The sequence below is a fragment of the Micrasema longulum genome, unplaced genomic scaffold (assembly GCF_059751315.1).
Source record: "Micrasema longulum isolate JH-2025_06_02 unplaced genomic scaffold, ASM5975131v1 h1tg000820l, whole genome shotgun sequence".
Taxonomy (NCBI): domain Eukaryota; kingdom Metazoa; phylum Arthropoda; class Insecta; order Trichoptera; family Brachycentridae; genus Micrasema; species Micrasema longulum.
Window position 1 is genome coordinate 196,112 of NW_028278012.1, and position 14,977 is coordinate 211,088.

General features: G+C 33.9%; 1 protein-coding gene across 9 annotated transcripts in view; it reads right to left on the reverse strand.

The window, feature by feature from the left end:
* Positions 1-14,977, reverse strand: part of Dap160 (dynamin associated protein 160) — a 65,722-nt gene that overhangs the window by 6,764 nt on the left and 43,981 nt on the right. For 8 of the 9 annotated variants that reach the window (XM_088230813.1, XM_088230819.1, XM_088230816.1 and 5 more), the window contains 4 exons: positions 11,838-11,970; positions 9,952-10,072; positions 9,043-9,248; positions 3,098-3,233 (listed from right to left, as the gene is read on the reverse strand). In XM_088230813.1, the coding sequence (XP_088086939.1) occupies positions 3,098-3,233; positions 9,043-9,248; positions 9,952-10,072; positions 11,838-11,970 (596 nt within the window). The remainder of the gene's footprint in view (positions 1-3,097; positions 3,234-9,042; positions 9,249-9,951; positions 10,073-11,837; positions 11,971-14,977) is intronic. The other variant, XM_088230814.1, reaches the window with a different exon arrangement.

Here is a 14,977-nt window from a genome sequence, read left to right on the forward strand (position 1 = left end):
AGCCACCTTTTCAAAATTGATATTGTAGGAAGTCCATGGTGTGAATGTGGTTTGGACCATGAGACTCCAGACCATATATTCTTTGGCTGTCCAATAAGGGACAAACATAAAATGTACTCCTCCTTAAAAAAATATCCTTACCCTATTAACATAGCATCACTCCTCTCCATCCTTGATCCTGAAATTATCCACCATATAGGAAGCTTCCTCTCATGATAAATTTTTTGTTTTTTTTAAAAAATGTTTTTTGATTTTTATTCCTTTAAATAAATTTTACTCTTGGCAGAAATCATCCTTCTTAGGATGGATTGCCTTAATATAAAAAAAAAAAAAAAAAACTGCAGACGCTACATTCATTTGAAGCAGAGGCGGTCCCTTAGTACGTGCATAAGTGCAGTGCACTGCCAAGTAAAAATATGTGCAAATAAATGAGTAATTTATCGATGGTAAAAATATGCTATAGGTAGCTACAAAAAAACAGGGATTCGTTGCAATATTATACTCGTAAACATCATAATATTCAAGTTTGTAAGTGAAAATTCTTGATGGAAGTTCATTGTAATTTATTATATTTTTTTAAATTTATTTATTTACAATTTTAAAAAACCCGTTAGGGTTACATTAGAAATTTAATATTGTCTAGTCATTGTATGTCTCGTCTAGTCTAGTTAGTTCAGTCATCATGTGCTTTTTCAGATGGATTTTAAATTTGTCTCCAGTAAAAGTTTTCAAGTAGTAAGGTAGGTCGTTGTAGTGTTTAAGTCCATTATGTAGTATTTTTGATTGTCCTGTGTTTGTCTTTGCTTTTTCAATATGATAGTGTTGTTGTTGTTGTCTGGTGTTATATTTGTGTATGTCAGCATTTTTTACTAATATTATGTCGTCGTCTTGTATGTTTCCCAGTGTTATTTTGTGCACAATTTTTAAGGTCTCAATTTTAGTCAAGTAGTTTATGTCAAACTGGTGTGTTTTTTTGTACAGTTCAGTCGTAGAGGTCAGGTAGGGTAGGTTGTATGTTAGTTTAAGAATTTTATTTTGTTGTCTTTGTATTCTTGTTATGTCTGTCTTGTTGCCAGTTCCCCAGAAGGCGATCATGTAACTCAATTTACTTTTGACATAGGCTTCGTACATCATATTTTTTTCCTTTCTCGGTATAAAATCTTTAATTTTGTAGAAGAGGCTATGTAGTGATGCCATTACTTGAGTGAGTCCGTCTATGTGTTTTGTCCATTTTAATTGTCTGTCCATTGTGAGTCCTAGGTAAGTCACATGTTCTAGTTCTTTAAGAGTTTCGTTGTTTATTTTTATGTTCATGTTATGGTTCTTCTTTTGTGTTTGGAAATGTATTATATTGCATTTCTTGGCATTTAGTGTTAAGAAGTTTTTGTTTGTTCATTCTAATAGTTTTTGCACGTCGTTGTTGATGGTTTTAGTCGTTTCAATGTCATTTTTGTTTTCATATAAACATTAAATGTGACAAAAAAAAATTAAATAAATAAGAATTTTAAGTGAGAAAAGAATAATTGTTGACATTTGCGTTTTCCATGGAGGTAATAAATGAAAATACAGAATGTACACTCCGAGCCATCCACGCACACACTTGAACGCACATATAAAACATACGCAAACATATACATTACATGCGGCACATATCTATATAGATAGTATAAACCACTCAAGATGCACATTCCGCAACTATCCCAAATAATCGACCCCATGAAGAAATTTTCTGTACAAATGCAACGTGCAGTTGAAAATGTCTACATCAATACTGAGTCCGTTATAATTTCTACAGGTACGTCTAATGAATGAATTCGAGGTATAATTGTTTTTACAAGTTGGTACATAAAAAAGGGAATTTAATCTGGTATAGCCAAGAGGACAACGGAAACCAATATTTTGTAAAAGATACGGCGAATCAACTATATTATTGAGAATTTTGAAAAGAAAAATTCAATCACATGTAAGGCGCCTTTTTTGTAGTGATTCTATATTGAAATTGATCAAAGATGCGCCGTAATCATTTTCAATGTTGCCAAAATGATATTCCAGGCTCCTTATAAATTTCTTTTGAATGTGTTCAATTTGATTAATATATACATTATATTGAGGGGACCATACTAATGAAGCGAATTCGAGTTGACTTCGCACATACGTATAGTAAAGAAGTTTGAATGTATTCGGTGATGAGAATGGCTCGGAGATTCGTAAGATAAACCCTAGAAGTCTGTACGCCTTATCTACTATTGTATTTATGTGATCTCTAAATAAAAGCTTATCGTCCATCAGTACACCCAAATCTCTCGCTTTCATTGAACGATTGACAATTTTCCCAGATAGTTTGTAGTCAAATAGTGTACTTTTTTTCTTTCGAGTAAATGACATGACAAGACATTTATCAGAATTCAATAATAATTGATTGTCCTTGCAATAGTCCTACGCACGTCACTCTCCTATTCCGCATTAACATTCCTTAGCCAACAAATTTACTAGTGATATAGACATTTTTAATACGACAATTATCCATTTTAAAACGTTCTTAAATGCACTCATTATTAATGTCGTAATAAAACTTTCTTTTTCATACAATTTTTTCTCTGTTTTTGATGTGTATTACTCGTATTATTTATTATTATCTTTTTCTGAAATTAATGTATCAAATATTTTTGTGTACCAGATATTATGTTATTATCTTATATATACTTACTGTTAACTAATTTTTATTATTTATTTTTAACAATAATTTGTTAATACCATTTTTTTTTTATACGTGCAAGTATATGTAAATATATATTATTTTACTGCATGTCGATTTTATAGTCGAAGTACTGCATGTCGATTTTATATTTTTGCAAATCTACTATGGTGAAGGTGTGTAGTGATATTTGCATGTTGGTGTAGTGTTGTTGTCCTGACGAAGAGACGGGTTACGTCTCGAAACCGGTAGACAGATAAGTCGGTGAGTGGTTTTATACAAATTTTATTAACATAATATTGTATTTTTTTTGTTTAAATTCTTTACAAGTTATTTATGACTCTGTGACCTTCGTCGTGATTGGACGTGGGGCTACGGAGAATAATGTTGACATATATTTACCTTGACGTAGCTTGCGGGGAACCAGCCGACTATCCTCTTGTGGCCCTTGGCTTGGAGTTCTCCTTCCCACCATCCGCTGTCAGCCTTCTTGCGGATCATAATGAGCTGGCCCTTAGTAAGGCTCAGCTGCTCGGTACTGCAATGAGAATCCACATAATATTAATATATTCAAAATGTATATATCATATGCATTGGGGGCGGACCGTAATATATGACAAGGTCTGCTTCAGTCCTATGAACTCCCTCCGATTAAGCGGCTTCGTACTTAGCGTTAGTACCTCAGAGTAATAATTCAGAATTTATGGTTTGGTTTTTAGTTTAACAAATAACATGTAATGGACATTGATATATAATATAAATATCTATCATACAGGATTACAATTATTCAAAAATAAAATTTTAAAAAAAATATATATTCCAGTGAAATGGCTATAAAGTGCAGAGCCAATTCTACCATATAAACATTTATTTATTTATTTATTTATTTATTTTACATAAACGGCAGAAATTGCCTTTAACATATATTGAACATAAATATGAAAAAAAAAATACATATATAGAAACATAACAAAAAATTATAAAAATTGCATAACTATAACAATAGTAACAAGCAGGTAAATACATAAAAGCAACCAAAAATAATAACGAAATAAATACATAAATATGAAAAAACAAAAAAGGAAAAAACATTTTTAAATAAAAAGAAAAGTTTAAGAATAATATTGCGAGAGAAAAAAAGAAATCAGACTCGTTTTATAATTATCAAGTCCAGAACCAAATATATCAGCCTTGTCCTCATACTGATTGCCATATCTATGGAGCCTAGGGATAGGCGAGTGCATGTGATAGTTGGTCCTAGAACTTGCAGAACAAAAAGGAGATCTGTGGCGGGTATGTCGACCAGGTACACGGAAACACACCAACTCCAGCAAATATGGACAGTCAATTAATGAATTGATCACCTTAAAAAGTAATATTAGGTCAGTTAGGATTCTTCTATCAGAAAGTCTTAAAAGATTTGCTGAAGACAACAATTGATTATAATTAAATAAAGCAGCAGGAATATGAAGTTTAAAATTAATGTATTTTAGAAATTTCTTCTGGACGCGCTCGAGTGAATCAGAATGTACACGATAATGGGGCGACCAGACTGGAGAAATATATTCTAAACGACTTCTAACCAGGGAGCAATAAAGTGACTTGATTGGTGCGATACTTTCAAATTTATTAGTAACCCTACAAATAAATCCCAACATACTTAGCGCCTCATTTGAAATCTTGTCAATATGTTTGATAAATGTAAGTTTATCATCAAAAATTACGCCAAGATCCCTAATGAAAACAACTCTTTCAATTGTTGCGTGGTTCAACAAATAGTTAAAAATTAAAGGTTTCTTACTTTTTGAAAAGGAAATAACCTGGCATTTATCTATATTGAGAAAAAGATTATTTTTATTGCACCACTCGTGAATTCTGTTGAGATTCATCTGCAGGGTATTGCAATCATCAGTATTATTTACAATTCTATAAAGTTTAAGGTCGTCAGCAAAAAGCAAATATTTTACATCGCTAAAAATTTCAACAATGTCATTTATATAAATTAAAAATAAAATAGGTCCCAAGTGTGATCCTTGGGGTACGCCGCTTGTTGCTAAAAAACTATAGGAGATATGAGAATTTATTTTAACTGCTATTTTTCTATTATATAAGTAACTAATGAACCATTTTAAGAGTTCATCACGTATTCCCAGTCGACCAAGTTTCTGCAACAAGTTAGAGTGGCAAACTTTGTCAAAGGCTTTACTGAAGTCGGTGTATATAGCGTCGACCTGGTGCTTCTTATGAAGTGCACTAGCAATAAAATTCTCGTACAAAATGAGATTGGTGACTGTTGAACGACCAGTAATAAACCCATGTTGCTCAGGAGCAATTATTTGTTTTAAAGGTATAATTAAGTTATCAAGTACAAGTTTTTCAAACAACTTAGGGAGGGTAGACTGAATACAAATAGGTCTGTAGTTGGATATTTCATCTTTGCAATCCTTTTTAAATATGGGTGTAATGTGGCTATATTTCCATATATCAGGAAATACGCCAGTAGTTAAAGACTTATTGAATAAAATTTTAATAGGATGTGCTAATATATGAATACAATTTATAATGTAGACTGGAGGAATACCATCAGGGCCAGCAGACTTACGTTTATCCAACGATTTTACAAACTTGATAATTTTTTTATCAGAAATAGTAAAGTTAGGCAGGTCAATAAGCTCAGTTAATTTATTTTCCATTGTGTTATTTAAAGTTACGGCATCATCATAAACATTGGAGAAAAAGTCAGCGAACATATTAACGGTATCTTGCATATTACTAGACCTATTATTTCCATATCTCATAGATTTAGGAATACCAGTATCGCTATTGTCTAGGATTTTAGCATATCTCCAGAAATACTTAGGATCAGTCAGAATATTATCTTCGATCTTTTTTATATATGCATTGTGACATATTAATGATGTTTTTTTACAATACTTCCTAATCTTATTGAATTCAATATAATCAGTTATTGATCTGGTTTTTTTATATTGCTTATGCATAATTTTTTTGGAGATTATTAAATCAATCAAATCCTTAGAAAACCAACTTGGATATTTGTTTTCCCTTTGAACTGAAATTGGTACAAATTGCTCTATAGAAGAGTTTAACATGAACATAAATATAAATGTAAACAAAAATATAACAATAAACATTAATATAACAATAAACATAAAATAAAATTTTATATCGCAGCACTTATGGTGGTCTTAACATATCGCGCCATCGCTCGAACAATGGCGATTGGATCCACTCTGCAGTGGCTTGGAGAATTTCGTTATTAGAGTTTTTTAGGCGTTCCCATAGGCTCCAGGCTCTTTGGCGAAGCAGGGCAGCGAAGGTGTTAATTCGTCCAGCTGTAAGCATTTCAGAGGCACTGCAGTACCTAGGCAATCCGAATAATTGTCGGTATGAGTTGTTATACGTGATCCTTAATTTATTCCACGCTCCTTGCGTATAGTTGTCCCAAAGTTCCGCTGTATACATGGACGTCAAATACGAAGTAAATATGATTTTCTTCACTTCGTTACTGCATTGAAAGAAGCGTCTCGCTAGCATAGAGGCCCTGACATTGATGGCTCTTCTCTGTCTCTCTATGTCCTGATCGTCTTGAAAGCTTTTGAATAATCCTCCCGTTGATCCCTTTTTGTCTTACATTACTTCACATTACATACATTCATATTGTTGATTTTATTCTAATTTTTCTACTGAAATTTAATCAACTACCTTTGGTTTAAAATCTTCTCCTTATATTGCTTTTTCAAATTTTAAATATTACTTGCTATACCTGTTATTCCTTCTTTTTCTCTGCTGCATCGACATGTTTTTATACTTTTAAACTACTTTTAATTACTTATATTGTATATGTATATGAAATCAATATATTGCTGCTCTTACTATGTGTCGTTAATTTTTAAGATGTTTTTAAAATTGACATAAATTTATTTTCTTATTTAAAGATTCTTTAAAGATTCGTCTCATCGTTTCTTTGAATACCTTAAAATATGTATGTGTATATTTATATTTTTCCTTTTTAAAAAAATATTATTATTTTATTTTATTTTTACATCTAAGCATGTTTTTCATTATAAACTTTTAATTTTCTTCATTTGTTTACAACTTCTATTCATGTTTATTTTCCTTCTCTTTTTTTGTACTTTAATTAATAACCTTACATATAATTACTTTAAAATATGGAAACTTCGCTGATCCATTAGAGTTAAGTCTAACTGTGTAAAATATGAAAAAACTATGTAACTGTACTGTATGTTTCCTAAATAAAAGAAAATAAAATAAATAAAAAATATTAATTCTACGCGAGCAGCTTAAAACTGATATGCTTAAATCTATTTTAACGCAAGTTAATTGTTGGCGCACTTTAACTTTTCCCAAACAAATCTAGTCCTATTTTGGACCCATTGAGACTGCACATTGAGATCAGCTCCTGTGGCAACCCTATTGCTCAGAAAATGCTTCCGTGGATTTAGATTGAATCTCCTTTTCTCCAGCCAGACTGTGGCCTCGAAGTTGAACATGGGATCCAAATTTGGGCAGCTATAGTGACTGTCGAGTGTCTCGTATGTCTCTATCGGGTCACCCCTTTCTCGCCGTTCCTGTAGCCAGGGCCGGTTTTAGCACTACCAGCGACCTGGGCGGGATTTCTACGGCGCCCCCTATCTTTCACCCCTTCCGACCCATACGAAAAAAGGCAAGGTTAATAATGAAATAATCATTTCTTAAAAAAAATACTAATAAAATTTTACTTTTCTAGCCTTTCTCTCAATGAGCTCTTTTATACATAATTAAGTTCATGTTTTCCACAATTTCATTTTCGATTGATAAAGATGCCAAGTTTGTGAATCCAGATTGAGATATTGTCGATCGTAGATAAGTTTTTATCAGTTTAAGCTTAAAAAAACTCCTTTCCCCACTAGCAATCATTACAGGTAGGTAAAGTGATCGATATTCGCAACGCTCTCCATAAATTTGGGTACAGTTCTTGCAAGTTACGATCTTTGATAAAATTCAAAACAATCCCAGGATTGACCACATTCTGATCAGGCAAAAATGATTTCAGACTATGAGTTCATCACACAACATACAACCATCTATATCGGATTTAGGATCTACTGTTTATTTCAATTGAAAATTACCACTGAGTTTGAGAAGGTCTGGTTTTTCCGGAATCTTCTTTATATTGAACCAAGATTTTGAGTACTCATTTAACTTTTCAAATCTTTCATTGAGTGAAATTAAGGTAGTGTCCAAAAGGCTGTGGAAAAATTCAACTTCAAATGACTTTTTTGGAGTAGTTATATTCTCATCGTGGGCCACTATAACAAGTTTGTCGCTAGATTTAGGAAATTTACGAGTAAGTTGGACTCGCTCGATGAGCGAGTGGATAAAATGGGGCGCCTGCAGCGCCCTTTTATATCTGGCGCCCTGGGCGTTTGCCCAACCGCGCCCTACTGCCTGTAGCGTTGTGAGACCGAGAGTTTCCAGTCTCTCCACATATGGAAGCCGTTTAGGCTCGTCTTAGGACTCTTTCCAACAAGGTGATATCCTTAAAAAATAGGGATTCCATATCTGAAACCCGTATTGGAGAGTAGGTCTGATATAGGATTTGTATATTTTTAGTAGCACATTCGGTGTTATATATGAGAAGGCTTTTTTTATCAAGTAGATGATTGAATTGGATTTTTCTGTTATGTTTAATGCTTATTTATATATACGCACAATGGGCATTTTTAAGGACATATTTATGCATAGAAAATTATTATAAAGGACAGTAGAAAGACACAATGGTAAATAGTAGACTCGGTGGGAGTGGAAGCGGGAGAGAGGTGTTTATAATTGAATTTGATTCAGTGATTGTTTGAAAGAAGACAACTTGTTATCAAAGAAATCAAGACTGGTATGTTTGTTGGCAGACCTAAGAATTCTGGGCATAGGAGAACCTTAATGCTGCAACCAAACATACTGCAATTCGCCATAGTGGATTTTTATTTATTATAACGTAAATATCCAAGTTATTTACAAACAAAGCCAAGCACAGCTACAAAAGCGTCCAATCGAACCGTTATGTTTATGTTGTCAAATAAAACAAAATGGCCACCAATTGGTTGCTAGCCAACAGACCTTGCTCTTGCGTTCTATGAAACATAGTGTTAGAGCTTCTCTCTAGATTACGCATTATTACTCTGAGGTCCGCACACACTCTGCTGTATTGTAGACAAGTGATTCCATGGTAGGTGGAGGCAGTGAGAGTTGATACATAAGAAATACTGGTTTTGTATTATACTACACTATACTTCCATATTCCCTCTCTGTTACTCATATGATAGTTTTACCTGGTGGCTGTGTAGGGAGCAAGGGCTTGCGCGATCTCCGGCCGCCGCCCCCTCCCTCCGGTCATCGAGGTAACGGAGTCACGTCCGGAGATGGAGTCCCGGCCCGACACGGAGTTCCGCAGGCCGCTGGACACGGCGGCTGTCATGGCCGCCATGTCGGTGATGGACGCCACTTCCGAGGATATCGGCGTGGAGGGCTTCTGCTCCTGCGCAAAAAAAATAATTTAGGACAATGTGATTTACGTTTTGACCCATTAGTTTCTTTGTAGACGTCGCTCAGTACGCAACTCCTGATTTGAATATAACTATGCCGTGTTGTGTCCTTCTAAAGTGTAGAAATACTGCTGGGATCTTAAAGAAACAGGATAGGATCACATTTCATGTGTAAGTAGCAAATGCATTACTTTAAAATTGAATTAATTTTTCATCTGTCAGATTGTCTAAGAAAACAAAATGGACATTTTGTTAGTGTTGCCAGGGTTGTAAAACTGTTTACCTCCCCTGCAGAAGTAAGCAACTTTTTGCTTTTTTTGATATTTAATTTTTTAAAATTTTATTCGTTCTAAAAAAATATTTTAATGTGCCAATATGTCTTCTTGCTCATTCTGATCATCGTGGTTTCGGATGTAACAAGGCTTAATGAACACCCTGTAAATCATGATAATATTTTTTGCGATCAGGCAACATTAACCGGCGATTTCGAGTATGCGCGCGGCGAAAATGGGGCAAAGTGGGGGGTTTTTTGACACAGTCCGATGTATTCAAATATAATTCTAAGCCCCTTCTGGACTATTCTTATTTCTATGGTTAAAAATATATAATTATATCAACAAAATAAATAAATAAAAAAAACGCAAATATTCCTTTTATACTAAAAAAAAATGTGTGCAAAGACCGAGGGCAACTCACATCGTTGGTGGTCTGCGCAGCGGGCGGCTCCGGTGCCGGGTCCATTTGGGAGATGCTGCTTCCGGAAGCCACCTCAGCAACGGGCGATGGTTGCACGTAGTTTGACGGGAAGATGCCAACACTGGAATGAATAAAATATTTTTTTAAAATTAGATAGATAGACAAGAACATGATTCAACCCCGATAGACGGAGGAAGCATTGAAGAAATACAGATGTGCAAACGTAGGCAGAATGAAAAATGTTACACAATGTGTGAAGCGAATGCCTAGACTTTAATATTCCCTTCCAAAAAATGTTCTTCATCTCTGTTGTAATTTATTATTTACTAAAATACACTTTAATTTTTACAGGTAAGTTTCAACCTTTTAGCCTCTCCCCTTCCCAACCTCCTACCGATTCCCTAACATACCACTAAATTTTACAAACCTAATTTTTTTAGTGCATGTTCAGGCGTGAATCCAGTTGTTGTCTACAAAAATTTGGACAAACTCGAAATATTGTTGATGAAACCACCCGGTCCAAGAAAAAGTATAAAAATTGAAAAGTATTTTCAGGCGTTGCCTAGTATGTAGGTGAAATAATTCGGTCAGAATCTCATCCGTATTAATAAACGTTTCAGCTCTTTGACTTCACAAATATCAACAGATGGAAGAATTGAAGGAATATAGATGTGCAAACACGGGCAGAGTGGTGAATACACGGTGTGTAAAGTGGCCACTCAAACTAGCCAATGACAGGTCACAAGCCCTGTAATACCTAGATTTCTATATTACCTTCTCTTAAATGTTCTTCATCTCTGTTGTAATATGTCAATATAAACAGCTCCCCAGGGAGTTGAATCCAGTTCTTTTTTAATTTTCGACAAACTCAAAATATTGTTTAAAAAAATTTGAAGATTAATGGCCTTTCTGCAACTTTTCTGCTTCACAATATTGTAAAACTGCGTAAGCAATTGTTTATTTATTTATTTGACACTTTATATACATATACAATATATATACATATAAGGGCGGGTATATTGACTTAAGGCAATTTCTCCCTACCTACCCAAACTGTTCAGTTTGAGAAAATTACAAATACATGGACATTACATTAAAATGAAAACATATTAAAAAATTAGCTAATTAAAAAATACTTAACTTCAATATCAATACATTGATGGCGCTCCAACACGCTTGTGAATGGTTTCTCATTTAATAACATATATACAAAAATCAAAAAAATGTTACCTGTGTCGATATTCGCTAATAAGCGGAATGGGGAATGTTGTAATACGTAAAGTGGCCACTTAACCCAGCCAATGACAGGTCATAAGCCCTGTAAACGCTCGAATATCCATAATCCTGAATTTGAAAAAATTCTACCTCATCTCTGTAGGGATATTAATAAAAAATGAAAACATATTATTTTATATTTTTTAACAGAAATAAAGCTGTGGAGAATATGGAAGTTTAGGCATTTACAGAGCTTACGATCTGTCATGGCTTTGTTAAGTGATCACTTTACACACTGTCTGAGATTCTACGTTTATTTGCAAACAGGCATTTTTCGATTCCCTATATATGCTGGGTTTGAATATTATATTTGCAGGCGAGTTGGCCCACTATTGAATATAAATGTATGAAGACAACTAGCGACATCTGTGGATGCTGACTCCCGTGGTGTAATAGCTAAGGCTCTGGTTTTGGTTCTCGGTGAGATCACAAAAATAAAAAAGCTGTTTTTCTCAGGCATGAATGTTTTGCGCTGTGACTTTTACCCAAGAGCGGCCATCGAGTCGAAGACACTAATCCAAGGTTTCGGCTGTATTTCACAGAAATGTATTGTTCATACACTCAGACATGGAGCCACATCATACCGGAAACAGGAGTTAAAAAAGATTTACCGATCTCCTATCTTTCCCGTCCACCAATCTCCGTTCTTCTCTATGACGTGGATCACGTCTCCTCCCTGGAACACCAGGTCTCCCGGTTCCGAGGAGTTGTAAGGGTACGCGGCCGTATAGTAACCGATGCCACCTGGAAAATATCATTATTATTGAAGTGTTTCGAAGATAAAACTCGAATACAGCCAAACTTATGTTAAGGCTGTACGATTTTGCCATTGTAAAACGAATGTTTTTTTTTTAAATTGCGCAATAATAAAAAAACATAAATTAGATAAAAATAGTAATTTTTAAAGGTATTTCTAACTAAAATATAATTACTTTTAGACCGGCAGATTACGCCATTTAAAATTTAGTCTAAACTTAGGTATCTGGGATCTCAATAAAGACAAGTTTTGAACTAAAATTTGCTGTAATAATTTGAAGATAATACGAGGGCGGATTGATAATGAAGCTACCTAGCGCTAGATGGCAGCACAAACACAAAAAAGATTTATTTTTTCCAAATTGCGATCTGTCAAACGGCAGCTGTTAAAATGTCACCCAAATTCATCGATTAGTTTATTTGTTGTAGTCGTTTGAAGTAAACAACTTTTGTGTTTCTTGAAAAATGGAAAAAAGCAAATTTCGTGCAGTGATTAAACACTATTATTTGAAAGGGAAAACGGCGAAAGAGACAAGAGAAAAGCTCGATAAACATTACGGTGAGTCTGCTTTGTCAGATTACGTGGTAAAATATTGGATTGCTGAATTTAAACGCGGCCGAACAAGCACTGAAACAATACCATCAACAGGAAGGCCAAAAAAGGTGGTTACTGAAGAAAATATCAAGAAAATCCTCAATATAGTTATGAATGATCGCCGAGTGAAGTTGCGTGAGATTGTTGAAATGGTAAACATCTCATATAAACGTGTGTTCAACATTTTGCATGAACATTTGCAAATGAAAAAGCTATCGGCAAGATGGGTGCCGCGTTTGCTCAGTGTCGAACAAAAACGAGTTCGAGAGACCGCTTCACAGCAGTGTTTGGACATGATAAAGCGTAATCCTGTTGATTTTTGGCGTCGATTAACAACTGTCAATAAAACGTGGGTGCACCGCTATACACCTGAAACCGAAAATCAATCGAAACAATGGGTGGAAGCTGGTGGAAGTGCTCCGAAGAAGGCAAAGGCAGTGAAATCGGCTGGCAAGGTTATGGCCACTGTATTTTGGGATGCACTCGGAATATTGCTCATTGATTATCTTGAAAAAGGATCCACAATCACAGGAAAGTATTATCGTGCATTATTGGACCAATTGAATGATGCAATCTAGGAAAAATGACCACATTTAAAGAAGAAAAAAGTGCTTTTTCTTCGAGACAACGCACCGGTTCACACAGCATTAGATACGATGCTAAAATTACGTGAAATACACTTGAAATTGGTTGATCATCCACCTTATAGTCCAGATTTAGCTCCTAGTGACTTTTTCCCGTTTCCAAACTTAAAAAAATGGCTCGCCGGAAAAAGATTCAGCTCAAACGAAGAAGTGATTACCGAAACTAAGGCGTATTTTGAGAGGTCCCGAAATCGTATTATTCAGATGGTATAAAAAAGTTGGAATATCGTCTTACTAAGTGTGTCGAAGTAAAAGGAGACTATGTTGAGAAATAAATGGTTTTTGAAAAAAAAATGTTTTTATCTTACTTAGGTAGCGTCATTTTCAATCCGCCCTCGTAAATTGAACATGAAAATGACCGAAGCCAAATCATATTTTTTTGTTTTTGAAAAGACATTTTATTTATTTATTTATTTATTTTATTAACATAAACGGCAAATCTGCCTTTTACAAACATTTATAATATTAACATATTTGGCTTAATATTTTTTTCCTTTTTTTTCAAAAAAACAAGATTAATAAAAAATAAAAAAATTATACCAAAAATTATACAAGATTTATATTAAAAAAAATAACCTAAAAATTATACAGCAGATTCAGTAGAAAGTTTAAATGATAAAACATTCTACAGTAAAACAACAAGAAAATCATAAGTACTGTTTCACACAGCTAGGCAAAGTCAAGAAAAAACTGTATACATATATATTATGAAATGCATGAATAAATAAATATAATTACCATTCACCATCTTTGAAAAAGTTCAAAAGGTTTGTTCTATAGGAACAATACCCCACACTAAATATATCAGATACGTGGGAATAACCATTGCCGAGTTCATGAAGTCTATTTAATACTGCATTACAAGTATACACTGTCCGTGAATTGTTGCTACAAAACGGTGGCATCTGTTTTTTCTTTATTTCTAAGTAAAATTATGACTTCAGTAATACTTACTTATATGTTAATATTGTAATTTTTTGTAAAAGGCAGATTTGCCGTACATATATAATCTAATAACGTAAGCTGAGGGTACATTAGATTTTCGTCATGGTCAAGGGACATTGGCTAAGTTAGGTTAGCATTTTGTCATAATATAGTGATGTGATCATAGAATTAAGAATAGTCAGAAACCGCATACGCACATCAAACAGAAGGCGACTAAACTACTCGTAAATGAGTAGGTTTACGTTTTGACCCATTAGTTTCTTTGTAAACGTCGCTCAATACGCAACTCCTGATTTGAATTTGACTATGACGTGTTGTGTCCTTTTAAAATGTAGAAATACTGCTAGGATCTTAAAGAAACAGGATGGTATCACATTTCATGTGTAATTAGCAAATGAATGTGTATGTAGAAAATGCAGTACTTGTTACTACAGATTGTATAAGAAAACAAAATGGACATTTTGTAAATGTTGCCAGGGTAGTAAAATTGTTTACCCTACTTTACTCATCTAATGAGAAGTAACGAAAATTCGACCTCTCGAATTAAGCATTCAAAATACACCGACATTATCTTCAAAACATCAAATATTATTTAACATGATCTAAAAATATCCGTTTTATGTCAAATAAAATTTGTTTTTTATTTCAAGTTTAAAGTTCATTAATTCAATTACTGCTAGGATCTTAAAGAAACAGGATGGTATCACATTTCATGTGTAATTAGCAAACAAATGTTTAAGTAGCAAATGCATTACTTCAAAATTGAATTATTTTTCCATCCATCAGATTGTCAAAGAAACAAAATGAACAT